The sequence below is a fragment of the Mirounga angustirostris genome, unplaced genomic scaffold (assembly GCF_029215605.1).
Source record: "Mirounga angustirostris isolate CCGP_5_RB_7025 unplaced genomic scaffold, mMirAng1.0.hap1 SCAF_2, whole genome shotgun sequence".
Lineage (NCBI taxonomy): Eukaryota > Metazoa > Chordata > Mammalia > Carnivora > Phocidae > Mirounga > Mirounga angustirostris.
In genome coordinates this window covers 99739843-99761338 of record NW_026991710.1, presented here as the reverse complement: position 1 = coordinate 99761338, position 21496 = coordinate 99739843, and the positions used below count along the sequence as shown (strand labels likewise).

At 37.9% G+C, this 21496-nt stretch overlaps 1 protein-coding gene across 1 annotated transcript in view; it reads left to right on the top strand.

Annotated features, from left to right (window-relative positions):
* Window positions 1-15981, top strand: part of NDNF (neuron derived neurotrophic factor) — a 40671-nt gene extending 24690 nt beyond the window's left edge. The window contains exons 2-4 of the mRNA XM_045880505.3: window positions 2612-2800; window positions 11881-12005; window positions 13936-15981. Coding sequence (XP_045736461.1) covers window positions 2613-2800; window positions 11881-12005; window positions 13936-15329 — 1707 coding nt within the window. The 5' untranslated portion in view covers window position 2612 and the 3' untranslated portion in view covers window positions 15330-15981. The remainder of the gene's footprint in view (window positions 1-2611; window positions 2801-11880; window positions 12006-13935) is intronic.
* The last annotated feature ends 5515 nt before the right edge of the window (window positions 15982-21496 follow it).

Genomic DNA, 21496 nt, shown 5'->3' with positions numbered 1-21496 from the left:
GAAGCTGGGAAGATAGCTACCTCCCTAACTCTGGAGCTGACCTAAATATCCCCAATATCCTGGGACATTGGGCAGCCTGTCCTGCTCGGTCATACGGTGGTACTATGTAACTGACAACTTTCTGGGCAAACATAGCGCCTAATGAGGTAACGCTGCCTGAGAGTGGTTCTAGGGCAAATACACCTGAGTATCTCATACTCAAGTGCTGCCATCACATGTCTGCTCTAAGTTCCTAATAAGTATGGAAAGCCAAATTCTAACCACTTCTAAAGAGACCAATTTTATTGTCTGGCTTCTTCTGCTCTCAGGAGGCAAAGTTTCAGGGATGCTGCTACAAAGTAAACTGGATATTTTCCATTATGCTGAAATAATAATTTCTTAACAGGGGCAGCCAAGCAAATTCTAGCATATCAAATTGTTCACTTCTGTTAGCTACAGGAGGAGGGCATCAGAGGGGAGGGATTAAGGTTTGTGAGTAGAGGTCCCATTCCGTTTGGTCAACCATGTCCATGTTTGTTTCAAATGGGTTCATTGAGTTTTGATTTTGATCCATCTAGCCATCTTTTATAGTTATAAGCTTCATCTGCTATTAGTAACTAATATGAGCTCCCGCTTTCCATCCCCAACTTCCCTTCGATTCCATCCTGACAATTATATGGACATCTGAGGTTCAGATTACTTAATGAAACTTAAGAAGGCCTGGTCTTATTCCTAAATTGCTAGCTAGTTGGGAGGAGGAGTTGAGGATTCAGTCTCAGAATCATCATTTGTTTTCAAAGTTTAGAGATCATCACCTTAACCCTTCAGAAAATTGAGGTCCATCCGGAGTGGTTAACTGTGGTGCCTTAGATTACACATCTAGTTAGTGCTGCAACTAAAAAGTCAGATTTCTTAGCTCTCAGTCAAGTTTTCAGTCAATTACAATACAATTGAGAAATAAGGATGAGAAATAAGAGCCCCTTGTAAGAACTTATGATGGCTTTCTTGAGAGATATTACAGAGGACAAACGTTTGGGCTCTGCAGTCAGATCCACCTGGATTTATATCCTTTCTCCGCTTACGTAAGTGGAGATTTACTCTTACATGAGAAGAGTACCTACTTCACAAGGTTATTGGGAGGACTAAAGGCAATAATGCAGCTAGTGAATTTAACATCTTGTTTTGCACATAGTAACTCTCAATTACTATAGATATCTTATATGGAAAACTGCAAAACACATGACAAAAAAAAACCTGTTTTTGAAAAAAGAAGTTAAATTTATTTTTTGGGTAAGCTCACTGTGAGAAAATTACTTCTCACATTCTCATAAAAAAAAAAAAAAGCTTACTTCCTTCAAAAAATATTTTTAGTTGTATGAATCTATTTTTTATAGCACTCCAAGGAAGATAAAATTAAAGTTAAATGATGGTTTAAGTAGAGGTGATCTCATAGCTGTAGTAATGACACTTTAGAAATAAAACTGGCTTTCACTTCATTTCAAATTATTGCAAATATTTTCATTCTACTTTCTCACTATTCAAAGCACTTAAGTGTAAACACACTATGTTTCCCTAATGCTTGAAATCCCTGATGTAAGTTGTCTAAAAGATAAGGGAAAACAACTTCTTACAGAGTTCTTTTTGTGAGGAAGAAAGGCACCAAGTCTTCAGAGGAAGGAAAGCCTTTTACCAGTACTTGACATCAAAAGAACTTGCCTACATGAGGCTTCCTGTTAGGGACACTGAGACATGTAGAAGATGGTGTCCTTGACAATATCCCCACAGCAGCGTGCAGTAGAGAGTGATCCATAATTACCTATAGGATCTTTGATGAAAGTCAGTTTGAATGCCAAAATGTAACTCAATGAAAATACTCTGCTGGAGTAGTAAATATATAACTCTGCTGGAGGTTAAGACAAATGACCTAACTATACAACTTTCCAATGGTCTCACTTGATCTGAGAGAGGGAATCCAAGCCCACTTCTAATATGGCAAAGATTTACATTTAAATGTTGTGTTGAAGAGTCTAGTAGTGAATAATAATTAGAGATCAGCAAATAATTTATCTTCTGATTTTGGACAAATTGCTTAACCTATAACAAAATTAACTTTATCATCTCTAAAAACCTCTGGTTTATGAAAATCTGATCTTGGAAACAAGAATAATACTATACATGTATAATCCTTAGTCAAATTTCAAGGAAGAATAAAAGTAATTGTGCAATGGTAATGGACTCTCAGTGAGTCTGTGTGTCTCTTTATGGTATGGTTCAACCGTTGAGACATTTGTATACCCATTTCTACAAGAACCATATTGGCTTCTACCATATTGAAGTGGGGATTTTCTCTCTGAATATCCAGAGAAGTTAATGCACCAAGAGTCCTTTCATTTCAAAATCTTTTTCATATCTGAAATTCTAGTGAATTTATTATCAATTCCATGAAATACTTTGGGGAAAAAACAAAACAAAACAGGAAAGTTGTCTTCAAGATCATGTATGTATCCAAAATACATACTACAACTCTAACTTCCTGTCAAAACTAAAATATTCTTAACCCTTTAGAAAGTTTGCAACTTGCCCAAGCATCTACCTGCAGAACTAATGTAAGCCATCATTTCTGTTGCCCCAGGATGGTGCCTCTCCACTGGTGTCTACTATGGCTGCTATTACCACTCAGCTCAAGGACTCAGAAGTTACCCACTCGAGATGAGGAACTTTTTCAGATGCAGATCCGGGACAAAGCATTTTTTCATGATTCATCAGTAATTCCAGATGGAGCTGAAATTAGCAGTTATCTCTTTAGAGACACACCCAAAAGGTATTCTCTCTACAGTACCTTCTTTATCAATAAGTTCATTATAAGCAAAGTAACCATTAAACTTAGATTAGGTAATTTACAATCAACCTCTGAATAATATTGCCTATTTTCTCTAAGAGAATGACAACACAACTTTTAATCATTAAGTAGAGGCTATTTGATCCTTGCTGATTGTGATCTCTTTTGGGATGGAGAGAGCAGTTTTTGCAGTTCTTACATTTTAGAATGATTATTTTCTTATCTTTGGGATAGCAGGAAATTTCTAAGAAGGGTTCTGTAGGATTGAGGTGAAATTAATCAAGAACAGGGTTCAAAACAGGGGCATAAGAAGACCCTGAGCTCACCTCCTCCTATTCACACAACAAAACTACAGCTACATATAGAACAATTCTCTCTGAAGAAGATCTGACAACTAGCTGAACAGTTCCTCCACACAAAGGATAAAAAGCCCACACACAGAGATGGGCAGGAGAGGCAGGCATGATCTTGCGAGAAACCCTACCGCTAGTGTGGCAATTCACAAACAGAAAGACTCTGACAAATACAGAGCACATCCCTGAGGAACAAGGGGTTTGAGCCCCACATCAGACACCCCAGCCCGTGGGACCTGCACCAGAAAGACAAAACCCAAAACATCTGGCTTATATCTAGGAGACCCAAAAGGCTATGAGAAACTAAGCCTCCAATCTTTTTTTTTTTTTAAAGGTTTACTTATTTATTTATTTTAGAGAGCAGGGGGAAGGGCAGAGGGAAAGCATCTCAAGCAGACTCCCCACTGAGCGTGGAGCCCAATGTGGGGCTCAGTCTCACAACCCTGAGATCATGACCTGAGCCAAAACCATGAGTAGGACACTCAACAAACTGAGCCACCCAGGCGCTCCCTAAGAGTCCACTCTTAAAGGGCATATGCACAGATTTACTCACCCCAGGACCCAGTGCAAACATAATAAGTTGAAAAATGCCTAGACTACATACAAAGGAGATTCACTGGATAATCTAAAAGTGTCTGCTGGAAGGGCAGGGGTCTCTTAGAACTCTTTTGAGTCACAGAGGTGTTGGCAAGTATCATTTTTGCCTTCTCCCTCTACCTTGTTAGCACCGCTAACTGGTAAATCTGTTTACCACACTGTTAAACCTGACAGGTGGGCTTGCCCCAGCCTGGCACTCTACCACAACCCAACCAAAGCCAGCATATGTGCACGGACCACACAGGGGATGCCCCTTGAATTCCTGGCTCTGGTGACCAGGATGGTTACATTTCTGAGCCCCGTGGGATTAAAATAATCAGGGAGACAGTTCTTGGCAGGCTACCACCACCAGGATACTGCAGAGACTAAGACTGAGACACCCCAGTCGTCCTGTGATCAATCCTTCAAGACAGGGAGAGATAGTTCTTTCACCTAATGCATAGAAACCAACACAGAGACTTGAACAAAATGAAAAACAAACAAACAAACAAACAAACAAAATAGAGGAATATGTTCCAAATGAAGAATAAGATGAAACCCCAGGGAGGAAAAAAAAGAAAAAGAAAAAGAAAGAAAGAAAAAAAAAAACCTTAATGAAACAGAGATAAGTAATTTACCTGATAAAGAGTTCAAAGTAGTGGTCATAAGGATGCTCAGCAATCTTGGGAGATGAATGGGTGAACAAAGAGGGAGTTTTAACGAAGAGATAGATAATATAAGAAATCAGTACCAGACAGAAGTCATAGATCTTAAAAATACAGTAACTGAACTGAAATATACACTATGGGGGTTCACCAATAGACTAGATAAAGCACAAGAAAGGATCAGTAACCCAGAAGACAGGGCAGTGCAACTCACCCAAACAGAGCAGAAAAAAGAAAAAGTAATCTGAAAAAAATGAAGATTGTTTAAGAAACCTATAGGACAACATTAGGTGGAACAACATTTGCATATTATAGGTCCCAGAAAGAGAAAAGAGAGAAAGGAACAGAAAACTTATTTGAAAATATAATGGTTGAAAACTACCCTAACACATAATAAAACATATATCCATATCCAGGAAACCTAGAGTTCAAAATAAGATGAACCTAAAGAGATCCACACTAAGATATATCACATTAAAATGTCAAAATTCAAAGATAAAGAGAAAATCTTAAAACCAAGAGGAAAACTTGTTACAAATAAGGGAACCTCCACAAGATGATCAGCAGATTTTTCAGCAGGAACTTTGCAGGCCAGAAGAGAATGACATGATATATTCAAAGTGCTTCAAGCAAAAAACTTCCAACCATGACTACTCACCCAGCAAGATTTTCAGAATTGAAGAGAGATAAAGAGTTTTCCAGATAAGCAAAAACTAAAGGAGTTCATCACCACTAAACCAGCCTTACCAGAAGAAATGTTAAAGAGATGTCTTTAAGATGAAAAGAAAGGGCACTGACTAGTACCAAGAAACCATATTAAAGTAAAAATTTCCCTGGTAAAGGTAAATATATATTAAAGGTAGTGAACTAATCACTTCTAAGGCTAGCATGAAGATTAAAAGACAAAAGTAGTAAAAAATATAACTAAAACTACAACAATTAGTTAGGGTATATACACAAAATGATGTAAAATGTGACATCAGAAGCATAAAATGTGGGACTGGGAAGTAAAAATGTAGAGTTTCAGAATGTGTTCATACTTTTTACCAACTTAAAATAGACTGGTATATATACATAGGCTTATATTTGTAAGTCTCATGGTGACCACAAAGCAAAAACCTATGGCATATACAAAAAAGATAATGAAAATGGAATCTAAACATAACACTAAAGAAAGCCATCAAACCACAAGGGAAGAAACCAAGAGAAAGAGAAAGAACAGAAGGGAACTACAAAAAAGCCAGAAAACAATGAACAACAACAACAACAACAAAATGGCAGTATACACCTACCTATAATTACTTTAAACATAAATGGACTAAATTCTCTGATCAAAAGACATGGTGTGGCTGAATGGATTTAATTCTATATGGTCCCTACAAGAGACTCAGTTTAGATGTAAGGACACACAGAGACTGAAAGTAAAGGGATGGGAAAAGATGTTCCATGCAAATAGAAACCAAAAAACAGTTGGGGAAGTTATGCTTATATCAGAAAAAAATAGACTTTAAAACAAAAGACTATAATAAAAGACAAAGATGGGCATTACATAATGATACAGGGGTCAATCCAGCGAGAAGATGAAACATTTGTAAATATATTTTTTTAATTTTTTAAACATTTGTAAATATTTATATACCCAATAGAGATAGGAGCACCTAAACATATAAACAAATATTAACAGACCTAAAGGGAGAAGTTGAGAGCAATACAATTATAGTAGGGGGACTTAGTACCCCATATTCATCAATGGATGGCTCATCCAGACAGAATATCAATATCAATATGGAAACACTGGCCTTAAATGACACATTAGACCATTTACTAGATATATACAGAAGATTCCATCCATAAGCATCAGAATATACATTCCTCTCAAGTGCACACAGAACATTCTCCAGGATAGATTGTATGTTAGGCCACAAAAAAAGTCTCAATAAATTTAAGAAGATTGAAATTACATCTAACATCTTTTTAGACCATAATTGTATGAAACCAGAAATCAATCATAAACAGAAAACTGGAAAAATCACAAATATGTGGAGATTTAAAAACATGCTACTGAACAACCAGTAGGTCAATGAAAAAATAAAAAAATACCTTGAGACAAATGAAAGTGGAAAAGTCACACACCAAAATTTATGGGACGCAGCAAAAGCAGGTCTAAGAGGGAAGTTCTTAGTGATACAGGACTACCTCAAGAAATAAAAAAATCTCAAATAAATAATTTTATACCTAAAGGAACTAGAAAAATGTAATGAATGAATCCCAAAGTTAAAAGAAGGAAGAGAATAATAAACATGAGTGGAAATAAATAAAATAGAGACTAAAGAGACAATAGAAAAGATTCCAATGAAACTAAGAGCTTGTTCTTTGAAAAGATAAACAAAATTGATAAACTTTTAGCTCCACTCACTAATAAAAAAAGAGAGGACTCAAATAAAATCAGAAATGAAAGAAAGTAAGTTACAGTTGATACCAAAAAGATACAAAGGACCTACTATGAGACTAATATGAAGAATTATATCCCAATAAATTGGACAAACTAGGAAAAACATGGACAAATCCCCAGAAACATATAATCTTTAAGACTAAATCATGAGGAGTAGAAAATCAGAATAGACCAATTATTAGCAAGAAGATTGCTAGTCCCAACAAACAAAAGTCCAGGATGAGATGGCTTCACTGATGAATTCTACTAAACATTCAAAGAAGATCTAATACCTATCCTCCTCTAAATATTTCAAAAAATTGCAGAGGATGGAACACTTCCAAACTCATTTTATGAGGCCAACACTACCCTGATACTGAAACCTGATATAAGGACACCACACACAAAAAAAAAAAAAAAAAAAGAAAGAGAGAGAGAAAGAAAGAAAGAAAATTACAGACCAATATCCCTAATGAACATAGATGCAAAACCCCTCAACAAAATATTAGCAGACCAAATTCAAATAATACATTAAAAAGATCATACACCACCATTAAGTGAGATTTATTCCAGGGATGCAAGGATGATTCAAGATCCACAAATCAATAAGTGTGATACCACATTAACCAAATGAAGGATAAAAATCATATAATCACCTCAACAGATGCAGGAAAAGCATTTGGTAAATTCAACATCCATTTATGATAAAAATTTTCCACAAAGCAGGTATAGAGGGAATGTACCTCCACTTGGTAAAGGCCATATATGACAAGCCTACAGCTAATATCACACTTAATGGTGAAAAGAAGAAAGCTTACCCTCTAAGATCAAGACAAGACAAGGATGCCCACACTTGCTACTGATATGTAACATGGTATTGGGAGTCCTAGCCTAAGCAATTAGGAAGAAAATGATATAAAAGGTGTTCAGATTGGAAAGGAAGAAGTAAAACTGTCACTGTTTGCAGGCAACATGATTTTATATATAGAAAACCCCTAAGATTCCACCAAAAAATGTTGTAACCAATAAACAAATTTATTAAAGTTGCAGGATACAAAAATCAATATACAAAAATCTGTTGTTGTTTTTTAATACACTGATAATGAACTACCAGAAAGAGAAATTAATAAAAACAATCCTGTTTACAATTGCATCAAAAATAATAGAATACCTAGGAATAAATTTAACCAAGGATGAAAAAGACCTGTATACTGAAAACTGACACTGATGAAAGAAATTAAAGAAGACACAAATAAATGGAAAGATATTCTGTGTTCACGAATTGGAAGAATTAATATTGTCAAAATGTCTATACTACCCAAAGCAATCTATAGATTCAGTGAAATCCCTATCAAAACTCCAATGGCATTTTTCACAGAACTAGAACAAATAATTCTAAAATCTGTATGGAACCACAAAGACCCTGAAAACCCAAGCAATCTTGAGAAAGAAGGACAAAACTGGAGGTGTTATTTTTCCTGATTTCGAACTGTACTACAAAGGTATAGTAATCAAAACAGTACGGTATTGGCATAAAAACAGATACATAGATCCATGGAGCAGAATAGACAGCCCAGAAATAAACCACGAATACCTGGTCAATTAATTCATCACAAAGGAGCCAAGAATATACAATGGGAAAAGGACAGTTTGTTTAAAAAAATGTTGTTGGGAAAACTGGATAGCCACATGCCCAAGAATGAAACTGGACCACTAATCTAAACATAGGCAGTAAGCTCCTTAACATTGGTCTTAGCAATGTTTTGGGTTCTTTTTTTTCTCTGTTTGTTTGGGTTTGTTGGTTGGTTGGTTGGTTGGTTGGTTTTGGATCTGGCTCCAAAGGCAAGGACAACAGAAGCAAAAATAAACAAGGACAATGAAAGCAAAAATAAACAAACACATCAAACTAAAAAGCTTCTGCATAATGAAGGAAATCATTAACAAAATAAAAAGACAACCTACTGAATGGGAGAAGATATTTGCAAATCACATATGTAATAAGGGGTTAAAATCCAAAATATATAAAGAATGCATACAACTTAAAAATAAAAACACAACTAACCTGATTTAAAAATGGGCAGAGGATATGAATAGACCTTTTTCCAAAAAAGACATCCAGATGGCCAATAGGTACATGAAAAAATGCTCAACATCACTCATCATCAGGGAAATGCAATCAAAACCATAATGAGATGCCACCTCACACCCGTCGGAATGACTATTATCAAAAAGACAAGAGATAATAAATATTGACAAGAATGTGGAGAAACAGGAACCCTCGGGCACTGTTGGTGGAAATATAAATTGGTACAGCCATTATGGAAAACAGTAATAGGTCCCTCAAAAATCTATAAAGAGAACTATCATATGATCCAGCAATTCCACCTCTGGGTATCTATCCAAAGAAAATGAGGGAATGTAATGTACAGCATGGTGACTACAGTCAGTATTATATTGCGTATTATGTAATTTTATATGGTTACAAGGGGGAAGTAGACTCACTGTGATGATCATTTCACAGTGTATACATAAATCATTATTTTGTACCTTTGAAATTAATATATTTCAACTGTATCTCAATAAAACAGGGCTTAAATAGCTAAAAAAAAAATGAAATTAAATGAATACATATGATTCCTCAAGGGTTTACATTGTATTATAAGGATAATATTTCTGGGGTGCCTGTGTGGCTCAGTTGGTCAAGCACCCGACTCTTGATATCAGCTCAGGACTTGATCTCAGGGTCGTGAGCTCAAGCCCTGTACTGGACTCCATGCTGGGTGTGGGGCCTACTTAAATTAAAAAAAAAAAAAAAGATAATATTTCTTTGAACAATATGATTAGGTTCTGAGAATATTAAACCAAACTGTAGTAAAAACTGTCACAGTTCCTTTATCTTTACTCCATCAACAAATTAGGCTCACATAATGATTCTAAATATTTTGACCTTGAAAAATGATATATATTTGTTTATCCTTTCTTGGCTTTTTCCCCCCACAAATAATGATCAGGGGCTTTGATATCTACATTGGGATGAAATGTTACCTCACACTGAGTTGAGAGTTACAACAACAATAGAAACATCATTTCTAGGAGTGAAAGACACAGTGGGAGGCACTCACAGACATTGTTGATATTACAACTAACGATGAAATTTCAGATAAAATGTAGCAGCAGCGGATAGCTTTTTTCATTAATTATTCTTATGTTTACACATAAATTCCAAAGGCTAAATGGTTCATGGAGTGTTTATCCCTCGGCTTTGGCATTATAATTTGGGGCCATGTTTTCTTAGTTATTCATTGCATTTCTGTCTGCCTCACCAGCCAGTAAATATCTGGAGCACATAGATCAGGCCCTATTATCTGTGATTGCTGTTCTCTTCCACAAATGCTCTGTGTATGGTAGCCAACAAATGTTTGTCAAATTGTTAAAGTTTATTCAGATTATCTTTTATCCCTAATCGTAAATGCCTCCATATGAAAATGTTGAGTTAGAGGGACTCCCTGCTGTTTTATATGTATAATGAATACCTTGTGGAATGCAAGAATTGTTTTGTCATTGGTTGCCTATGGCCTGTATTTAAGTTAGTAAGACACAGTTACTTTAGGAAATAAGCTACTTCCTTGTTTGAAACGAGGACAGAAGGTAGTAGATGAACTGACACATTGATTTCGGCTTCAGCAGTTAGCTCTGCTACCCACATAAAAATCTAACCCTAGAAGTTTGGAACACTTTTTTACTTCCATGATACCAAACAAAATATTTTGTTGTACCTATTTCTTTGTAATATAGATGGGTTCAGTTGTGTGTGTATTGTTAATGTATCCCATGTGCCCTGGCCAAAGGAGCAAAATTTTACTGTCCCGGAAGTAGACTGAATTGGAAATTAAGCCATCTGACACTTGTCTTGAAAGATGCTTATGATACATAAACTTCCTACCCAGTAAATAGTATAGTTATTTTGTCTACATGACATCTAACTTTATTATTTTATGAACAAGTTGTTTTTACTTTTATAGAGTCTTTGTCTTCCCACTGCCTGACCCCTACCCTCCTTCTTTTAATTCTTATTTGAATGGTGAGGGGGGAAAGTGCTGATAGTGCCATTCAGATTCTGTATCTTTAGATAGAAACAGACTTGAGGTGTAAGTCTCCTGGAGCTGGAACAATAGGATTGGTGTTAGGATTCTTGGGTTCTATTCATTAATTTAGTAATTGATCATTCAAAAATATTTATCAAGTACCTACTACATGCAGAAATCAGTGCTAAGTGCTGGAATACAATGACATGGCACAGGAACTCTAAGTGGGCCTTTGTAGAGAAAATGACAATCAAATAATACAAATATATCGTCACAAATTTTAATAAGTGCCCCAGGTGAAAAGTACAGGACGCTCTGAGAGTATACAAGAACCAGACCCAGAATTAGGAGTCAGAAAATGCAGCCCTGAATTCAGAAGTGACACTTAAATATGAGTAAGGGCAAAGGGGAGCATTTCAGGCATATGAAACAACATTCCAGAGGTGCCAATATGGGGTAGATTCTGGGAAACTAAGGGAGTCCCATGTGATTCAAGCACAGAAGAGGAGAGGCCAGTGAGGTAGGCAGGGGCCCCATCACTGAGGAAGTTTTAGACTCTGCAAACAATTAAGGACTTTTCCCCAAAAAGCTGAAGTCTAAAATACTCATCAATTCATCCAACAAATACTTATTAGGAATTATTTTAGTCTCTAAGTCTTCATCAATGAACTGAATGCCCTGCCCTCTTATAGCTTGCATTCTAGTTAGAGGAGATGGAAAAATAAAAAGGTAAACAAAGAAATAGATAATATGTCAGGTAGTGATAAGTGCTGTGAAGACAAATGAAGAAGTGTGAAGGAGAGCTTCATGGGTAGGAAGGTGATATTTCCCATAAAGGGTCAGAGTAGGTCTGTTAAATGAATAAAAACAAAACCAGTGATTTTTCTAGTGACTCTTGATTATAAGTCCTAGTAAGAATGATCTCAGTCTGAATTGGCCCACTTCCCCACAGGTATTTCTTCGTGGTTGAAGAAGACAATACTCCATTATCAGTCACAGTGACTCCCTGTGATGCACCTTTAGAGTGGAAGCTGAGTCTCCAAGAGCTGCCAGAGGAGGCAAGCGGGGAAGGCTCCGGTAAGCAGCATGCTAAGTCTGGCCCCAGACTGCTCAATGGATAGCTGAAAGACCTGTGACATAGACTGCCTTTGGTCTGTAAGAAAAACCAGCATGGATGCACAGGTGAAGACGCTGGAGACTTTGCAATGGGGATGAGAGAAATGGGGGATGGCACCGAATGATGGTGATCTTGGTAAAATAAACAGTTAAGGGAGACAGACGCGGAGCCTGAAGGAGTGAGGAAAATGGAAAGGTTTGGACTACCCTCTCCAGCTGTGGTTTGCAATCCCACCCAAACACTGGAATTAACACTGGGGGCTTTATAAACTACCAATGCCTGGATCCCACCCTTAGAGGTTCTTATTCAGTTGTCCTGGAGTGTGATCTGGACACTGGGACTCTTAAAATCTCCCCCTAGGTGATTGCGGTATGCAGCCAAGATCTCTGGGGAGTAAAGGGTGGCACCAGAAAGGGGAGTAAAAAGGCACTGAGCACTGTTGAAAGGCCAGGATGACAAGAAAGTCAGTAAGAGGGCTATGTTAGGCATTTAAAGAAGATGCAGATGGTGCAAAGCAAATACCAAGATACAGGGAAATGAGAAGAGTCCATATGAGGCCCTGGGGTGACCTGCTCCCTTTAAGGGGTGAAGGGATCATAGCTTAAAGGTGAAGGCTTGGTGACTGGTGCCACGCAAAGGATGCTAGCAAGATGCGCTACTTGTAGGGATAAGATGACAGAGAGTTGTAACTAGGAAAAGATGGGAAGTATGTCATCAGGGAGGCAGAGAATAAATAACTGCATGAGATTGTTCATCTCATGGTTTGGGAATATGAAATTCTATATCCCTCACTCAACTTGCCGCAATAAGCTGAACAAGATACATTCCCACACTGGCTACTCAATCTTTCACTAAGTCCTGTAAACGTATCTGGCATCTATATGATATCTGATATTAACAATAAAAAGACAGAAAAAAATAGTTTGGTTTCAATACTCTCCTCCTATTATTCCTAGGCATGTGTTCTCTACACTGAAAATTAGTTACTCTTACTGGTGCTTTATATTCTATATTTTAATGAGAGACTGTCCTGTCCTAGTAACAAGAGTAAAAGTAGTGAAATGGCTGGTCATCAAAATGCAATCAGATTGAATCATTTTGATAAGCAGACTGACAGTAGGGATTAATCTCTAAAAGGTTTACAGTCTCTGACCTGAAACTTCCAATAATTGGAGTCTATCCTGAAGCCTAAATTTAAATATATATATATTTTATATATATTTTTTATATATGTAAATATATATTTTATATATATAGGCATTATCTTAAATTGTCAAAAATTGACCAACAGTATTATTTATATATTTATGAAAATATTGTTTTTAAAAAATTTTTATTTTATTATATAATAATAATATTAAGTGAGAAAGACAGGATTCAAGATGGAGGTTTGTCTGGGAACATATATGTATGAGAATAAATGTTACTAAGTTATAGAGAAAGATGAAAAAGAATACCAGTTGCATAAAAATACGTAAAGGACTGAATGGAAATGAATCAAAATATTAATGGATGATTTTTTATCCTGTTCTCTTTCTCTATTTCCCGTTATCTACTGGGAACGTTATAATTTTTTAAATTTTTATTTATTTATTTATTTTAGAGAGAGAGCACAAGTGGGGAGAGGGGCAGAGGGAGAGGAAGAGAGAATCCCAAGCAGACTCTGCGGTGAGCATGGAGCCTGACTTGGGGCTCAGTCCCACAACCCAGAGATCATGACCTGAGCGGAACTCAAGAGTTGGATGCTTAACTGACCAAGCCACCGAGGCGCCCCACATTATTATTTTTATAACAGAGAATAAAGAAGATAGTTTCGAAAATAGGATTTAAGGTCGGCAAGCCACAGTACGTACCCTGACATGTAGCTTGTGTTTTTCTCGTGTCTTCTAGGTGACCCAGAGCCTCTGGAGCAGCAGAGGCAGCAGATCATTAATGAGGAAGGCACAGAATTATTCTCCTACAAAGGCAACGATGTGGAGTATTTTATATCTTCTAGTTCTCCATCTGGTTTATATCAGTTGGAGCTTCTTTCAACAGAGAAAGACACGCATTTCAAAGTCTATGCCACCACAACTCCAGATTCTGATCAGCCCTACCCCGAATTACCTTACGACCCAAGGGTAGATGTTACCTCCCTGGGACGCACCACGGTCACTCTGGCCTGGAAACCGAGCCCCACGGCCTCCTTGCTGAAACAACCCATTCAGTACTGTGTGGTCCTCAACAAAGAGCACAATTTCAAAAGCCTCTGCGCAGTAGAAGCCAAACTGAGCGCAGATGACGCTTTCATGCTGGCTCCAAAACCCGGTCTGGACTTCAGCCCCTTTGACTTTGCCCATTTTGGGTTTCCTTCAGAGAATTCGGGTAAAGGACGCAGCTTGCTAGCAAAGCCTTCTCCCAAACTGGGGCGGCACGTCTACTCGAGGCCCAAGGTCGACATTCAGAAAATCTGCATCGGAAACAAGAACATCTTCACCGTCTCAGATCTGAAACCCGACACCCAGTACTACTTCGATGTCTTCGTGGCCAACAGCAACAGCAACATGAGCACGGCGTACGTGGGCACCTTTGCCAGGACCAAGGAGGAAGCGAAACAGAAGACGGTCGAGCTAAAGGACGGGAAAGTCACGGATGTGTTCGTCAAGCGGAAGGGAGCGAAGTTTTTACGGTTTGCGCCAGTCTCTTCTCACCAAAAAGTCACTTTCTTTATTCACTCCTGTCTGGATGCTGTTCAAATCCAAGTGAGGAGGGACGGGAAACTTCTTCTGTCTCAGAATGTGGAAGGTGTTCGGCAGTTTCAGCTTCGAGGAAAGCCCAAAGCGAAGTACCTCATCCGCCTGAAAGGACACAAGAAAGGAGCATCGATGCTGAAAATACTGGCTACCACAAGGCCCAGCAAGCAGCCCTTCCCCTCTCTTCCTGAAGACACAAGAATCAAAGGCTTCGACAAGCTCCGCACCTGCTCTTCGGCCACTGTGGCGTGGCTGGGCACTCAGGACAGGAACAAGTTCTGCATCTACAAAAAGGAAGTGGACGACAGCTACAACGATGACCAGAAGAGAAGAGAGCAAAACCAATGCCTAGGACCGGATACAAGGAAGAAATCGGAAAAGGTCCTCTGTAAATATTTCCACAGTCAGAACCTACAGAAAGCAGTGACCACGGAAACAATTAAAGGGCTTCTGCCGGGAAAGTCTTACCTGCTGGATGTGTATGTCATAGGGCATGGGGGGCACTCGGTGAAGTACCAGAGCAAAGTCGTGAAAACCAGGAAGTTCTGTTAGTTACCTCGTCTGGAGAGATGCTATTCCACAGACCTGCAGGAGAGACATGGAATCACTTTAAGGATAGACTGACTAATCCCACGGCTGAGAGAAGCGGTGACCGGTCGTCAGACCATGGAGGGAGGGATATCAACTTGCGTATGTTGGGTTGATATGAGTAGCTGTGGAGAAGACTTGGTGTCTAGTGAGCCTCAGTGGTACCTAGTGTGCGTCTGCTGCCCGCTGCTGTCGAAGCGACAGGGCATCTGGAAGGAACCGCCATCCCTTGTTTTGACCACTGCATGAACTGCTTCTAAATTATTTTATTACATGAAAGTTTAAAATATGCCATTCATTGCACACATCCACAAATGCAAATCATTCCTCTCTATAGATGCTAGGATATATATAAATTATTTTATAAAGTCTTGTTTTAAATGTCAGTGTTTCTATGATTGTAAACTATTAAATTCTTTTCCTGTTAAAGTACAGATCTAATCTAAGTATATAATTAAGTGGACAGCCCTCTAGCCAGTTATATTGCTATTGTAAATTCTTATCTGTTGAGTAAAATGTTTAAATACTGTATGTATCTCATGTACAAAGTTGACATACATTATATCCATGTACATAAAATTAAAGATATTAGATTATATACTGTTCATTTTCCCAAGCAGCTACCACGGTGTATTCAATTTCTATTCTGTTCATAAAACTGCGCCCTTATATAATTTGGCACTGGAATCGACCCTTTTTGTAAGGGTCGAGAGAGCATGGTAGAGAGAGCATGCTGCATCTCTCTAAAGTTACTGTGGCATTAGAGATAGTTACTACAGTTTGCTTTTGGATGCTGAATTGGAGCCAGGTATCGTGAGAATTGAAGGAGTTCCAACAGACTTGTTTTAAAAGGATAGATAGGCTAAGCCAAACACTGTAGCTCAATGAGGATTCAACAAGTCGTTCTTAAGAGCCAGAAATATATTACATTTATTTTAAAAATAAGCATCTATTCTAAGTACAAAATTGGGATATCCCAAGTATTTTCCATCTGCTTGAATATTAGCAAGATAACGATTTCAATGTCTATCTGAAGCAATCTAGCAATCACCAGTTAGGACTTTATTTGGTAATGAGGAGACGACAGAAGCTACCATTTTGATAACATTAACAGTCCGATACTTTGATTTTTCACAGATTTTTACAAAGTAATTTAGGCGTAAGATGAAATTTAGGCAAATAATAACAGAAACCATTTAGCAAAGACTGCACAAAGAACACCTTTAGATAATTTCCTTCTCCACAGTTCTATAAATGAGCTGTCATGAGAACATTAGATCAGGATTCAGAAGAGTGTAGAATTTGCAATCACCTAAGCTATATAACTTTAAGAAAATCTGTGCACTCCCACTGTCCCCCTTGCCCATTTATAAATTGGGTAGTGACAGATTTGGATAAGATGACATCAGAAGATACTTGGTATTATAAGACATTGTCTTTCATAGGATTCTATGATTCTAATATTATAAAGTGCTCCTGTAACTACAAGTGGGGACAGATGCAATCTCTTGACCTCTACATTGTCCCCTACATGCTGGCACCAACTTCATGTGGCGGGCATGCGTCAGTGGCATTCCTACGGAGCGTAGCATCGCTATGGCCGAGGGAGTATATGTGGTGGTCGTTTTGGAAGGTCCTCTGATCATCTGAGGATAAAATATCTCCCCTAAAAATCCATCATCCAATTCCTCTGCGTTATGATATCAAAAGAAAATTGATTGCATGTATATAAAACAGTAATGGCACCTGAAAGAATGTTTAAAAAGCAAAAAAGCACATGTGCCCAGTGGCCATGTAGCCAATCAACCTGGAAGGAGAACTTTAAAACTGACAACATCCCAGAGATGTTACATCCTAAGCTATAAACATGGTACATTTGGAAGAATTTACTTTCTCCTATTACTCACAAATATGTTATTATAGAGCAGCGTGCTAAATGGAATGACAGTGGATCAAAGAGTTATTGCAGCTTCTGAAGGCGATGGACTTACTCTCAGATATTGCTTAATGCCTGCGAACCCCTGGGAACCCAGCCAAGTCAATTCAACCAAGCTTTTACCTTCAGCCAGCTGTGATGGTGGTTTCTACATAGTCTGGATAAATTTGAGAATTCTTTCATGGCCCCAGTGAAATTTGCCTTTTAGAACTTAAAGGAAAATTAAATACACATTGTGAAACTTCTCTCTCTCATAAAGAAAGGGAAAAAACCTATTAAAAATAAAGACCTCATTTACTAATGTGTTAGATTTTTAGGAGCACTTGGGTGAACTGGAGACAAGAAAGAGAAACTTGTTCTTAATTAACAAAGAACTAGAAAGTCGCTAATATAAAAGCACCACCTTGTCTTCGTTAAAATCCTAGGATAGCTGTTTTGAGAACAGGGCGTTTAGAATCCCAAGGATAGTCACAGTATCATCGAAGAGGGAAGAATCTTTGAGGACATTGAGTTCAAGGGCACAATCTTTATTTTTCATGTGCAAAAGAAATTGAAGACCAAAGAAATAAAGTTCTCATAGTCGAAACAGATAAGTAGTGGAATTGCCCAGAATCCAAAATACTTGCTGAATACAAATCACTGATTCTTGGGGGAGGAGGAGAGTCACTTGTGGGTCATTTTCCAAAAGGAAATAATTTTTTTGTCTTATTTATTATTGCAAAGCAACTTATTCTTAAAGGCCATTTCAGATTTTCTTAAGAATGTGTGTGTAACCTATAACTGACAGCTTCAAACTTGTAAGAAAAAAAATTATGTTTAGTTATTTTCAAAGACACAGAGTGTTTTAGGTTTTCATGCACACACAAACTTCAGGCTATGAGATCATTAATCAATTGTAATGATAAGGCCTGGATCTAAAACTATTCAGAATCTATAAAAAAAATCATAGCAGAGTATTTTCTTGGTTAAATTACTTTACAATCAATGTCTAGATTAATTTTTTAAATGTGCATGCATTAAAGGGTATGTGCTGGAAAGGATATATCCATTTCTTATTTTCGTTCCTCAGAGTACCTTTGAAAAAATTATGATTTTGGTATCTCGAAAAGCCAAATGAAATGACTTCAATAAACAAAAAACTCTCTTAGATGAACTTTACAATTTGAAATCAGCTTAATGATTCTTAATAGATTGGGAGGTCCAGATGCATTCAATGAAAACACACACACACACACACACACGCACGCACTTGGTTTTGTATACAATTCAAGGGTTTGGTGGACCCGAAACTAATCAGGAGCTCTTCCAATACTTTACCAACCCCTCTTAGAGATCATCTATTTCTACTACCTCATTTTACAGATGAAGAAATTGAGGCCCAACAAGACCAGAGCCCAGATTCCTATACTCCCGTTTTAACGTTCACCCTAGGACTTAATTTTAAGCATTTCTTTACTTCAGAAAGCATACAGTGACTCATCCAGAGTATACTTCTTTGTCTCTAGTCCGTGGCTGGCTTCAAAGCAAAACAAAACAAGTTAGCATCTAACTTGAAAAACAAGGTCATTTGGAGCATCTCCAACCACTTCCTTCCCCACTTTGATAATGGTGTGATAGAGATAAAATCTTCTGGGAACTTGACCTCAGGTTCTCTCACCAGCACCAAGAGAAGTGACCACGGCCAGACTTCAGCTGTCCTCTGTTTATATCTGTCCACAGGACCCGGGAGGCATCAGGGCACACTCATCATTGTGTTCTTCCCAGAGCATTTGAGCCAGAAAATTATACAGTGGTTTGGGATTTGGGCCTTTGTTGTTGCTTTGAAGGTGGACAGTGGGAGAGAGGAGAGCAGGCAGATGAAATGGAGCATGGAGAAAATTAGGGCTTTATCTAATTTCTTTCTCTAAGGGGCCTGAGAGAACAAGGGCAGTGAGAGATCTCCTATAGCTTAACTTTATTAAGATTTTGGATTCTGTTTTATGTGCAAAATTACACTGCAAAATTTGACCTAGATCACCATCCACTCTATTAAAATTGTATCCACTGACTGACATTCTCATTTCCTTGGAAGGGTCGACCATGTTATTTGGAGAAGATTTTCAGTTCTGTTTATTCATATTCCTCCTTCCCAATCTTTGAGAAAAAATTCAGTAATCAAAATTTAGAGGTAAAGTTACTTAGAATGGCTTTTCATATCCACCCTTTACCTCTTTCAAAGATATTTTTAGATATGTTTTCAAAGTGTAAAATAAATAGAAGGCTATTGATTGCCATCACAGACAAATGATTGGTTCCAAGATTGAAGAGTGCATGGCCTTTAGGCACAGTTCTACTGCCATCTTGTCATTATTCAGATAGTACTAAAGATACGAGGGCATCAGCTACCCCATGAGCGTTAGAGGGGGAGGAAAGTAGTTCAAGGAGGAACATTGAGTCCTAGGAAAAGACTCATTAAAAAAACAGAAATAAGGATGAATGTAACTCATCATCCCATTAGGCTACAGGGGAGAATTTCAGGTAAGCTTAAGGTTTTCTTGAAAATTGTCAGAAATGTAAAGTTTAGAGACTTCGAGCCAAGGACACATCAAACACCCTCCCAGGATGTGGTTGTGTCCCAAGACTTCAGAATTTGAAATAATATTTGAGTTGAGACAAAGGTGTAATACAGAGAAGTCGGAGCAGATCACTTCTCACTATGGGTAATGAGATCTTGACAGAAAGGTCTGGGAAAAAAATATCATCTTATAATAAGAGATGTGATGAGTCTGATATTATTTGATTCTGAGTCTGATATTATTGTCAGAAACTGAGTTTTAAGCAGCAATTTCAACATGTTTTGATTCTCTCTCTTCTTGTGTAAATACCTGCCAAGATTAATGTTGCCATAATTTGGAAATAAACAAATCTATTTCTTATCTATAGTTAGCTCTTGGTATAACCCTTCCAACTTGTGTAAATAAGGCAGCACAGAATAATATATGCAGTTTTTTAAATGAGTTCTTTAAAGATTTTATTTATTTTAGAGAGAGAGACAGAGTGCAAGTGGGGGGAGAGGCAAAGGGAGAGAGAGAGAAACCTCAAGCAGACTGAGCTGAGTGCAGATCCCAATGCGGGGCTCGATCCCACAACCCTGAGATCATGACCTGAGCCAAAACCAAGAGTCAGACGCTTAACCGACTGAGCCACCCAGGTCCCCCCATATGCAGTTGTTTTAAAAAGATATCCTTGACAAAACCCCAAATGTCCATCCTTGATTATAATTGACAGGGTTTTGCTTCTAAGAAAAACTGTTCATAACAAACAGCACCAAGTACATTAATATACAGCGGGGTTAGAGGTTAGACTGTTCAGTCTCATCCCTTCCCATTAAATTTAACAACTCAGACCTATTAAATAAGATTAATGCAATAGCTGCTTTTACATTCAGGCTGGAAAGGTTCCACAAGGCCAGCACAACAGTTTTTAGAAGCAGCGTGTTACCCTCAAGAGCCACAGAAATATTGCACAGGCCTCTGTGTTTGTCTGACCCACTTCAAGCTCATCGGCAGATCCATATGGCAAAGTGACCAGCTTGTGGCTCAGCCATGTAATGGTTATAGCAACAGCTCTAGTTCGCTACACGAGCAGTTTGCTAAGAGCAACTGGTATAGTCACAAATACGGCCCATTTCCAATGGCTGAGTTCCCATGTATCATAGCAGCTACATTTAGTATGTCCTGCTCTTTCTGGATGGAGTCAGAACGGTACCTGAGACAAGAGGCGTGAGAGACAAGTGAGAGAGACAAACAAGTATGCATATGCTTTTTAAAGAACCAGATAAAATGTAACCAGTTTTATTATGGTAAAATGGCACTTTAAGAACAGTTTTTAAAGAAATAACAAACTCTTTTGGCAGGCTATTTTTAAATGGTAGTATTGAATATCTCCTTCCTGCTGAAGAAAGCTTGCCGTTCTTTCTCAAAGAAAGAGTCCAAGATCTAAATTACATGTTGCTGAATTTTTGCTTTTTTCCATCATGTACATGATAACAGGTTCTCTCTGGTTATCCACGGGTGATCTCTTCAGGTATGGAACAAGATGACAAAGATACGACCGCAGGGTAAGATCACAACGTTGACATTTAAATTGTTTGTGTTTTGTGCAAGGTCCAAGGACGAATGGCATAGAGCCGTACTTCAAATACAGCTGTGTGCTG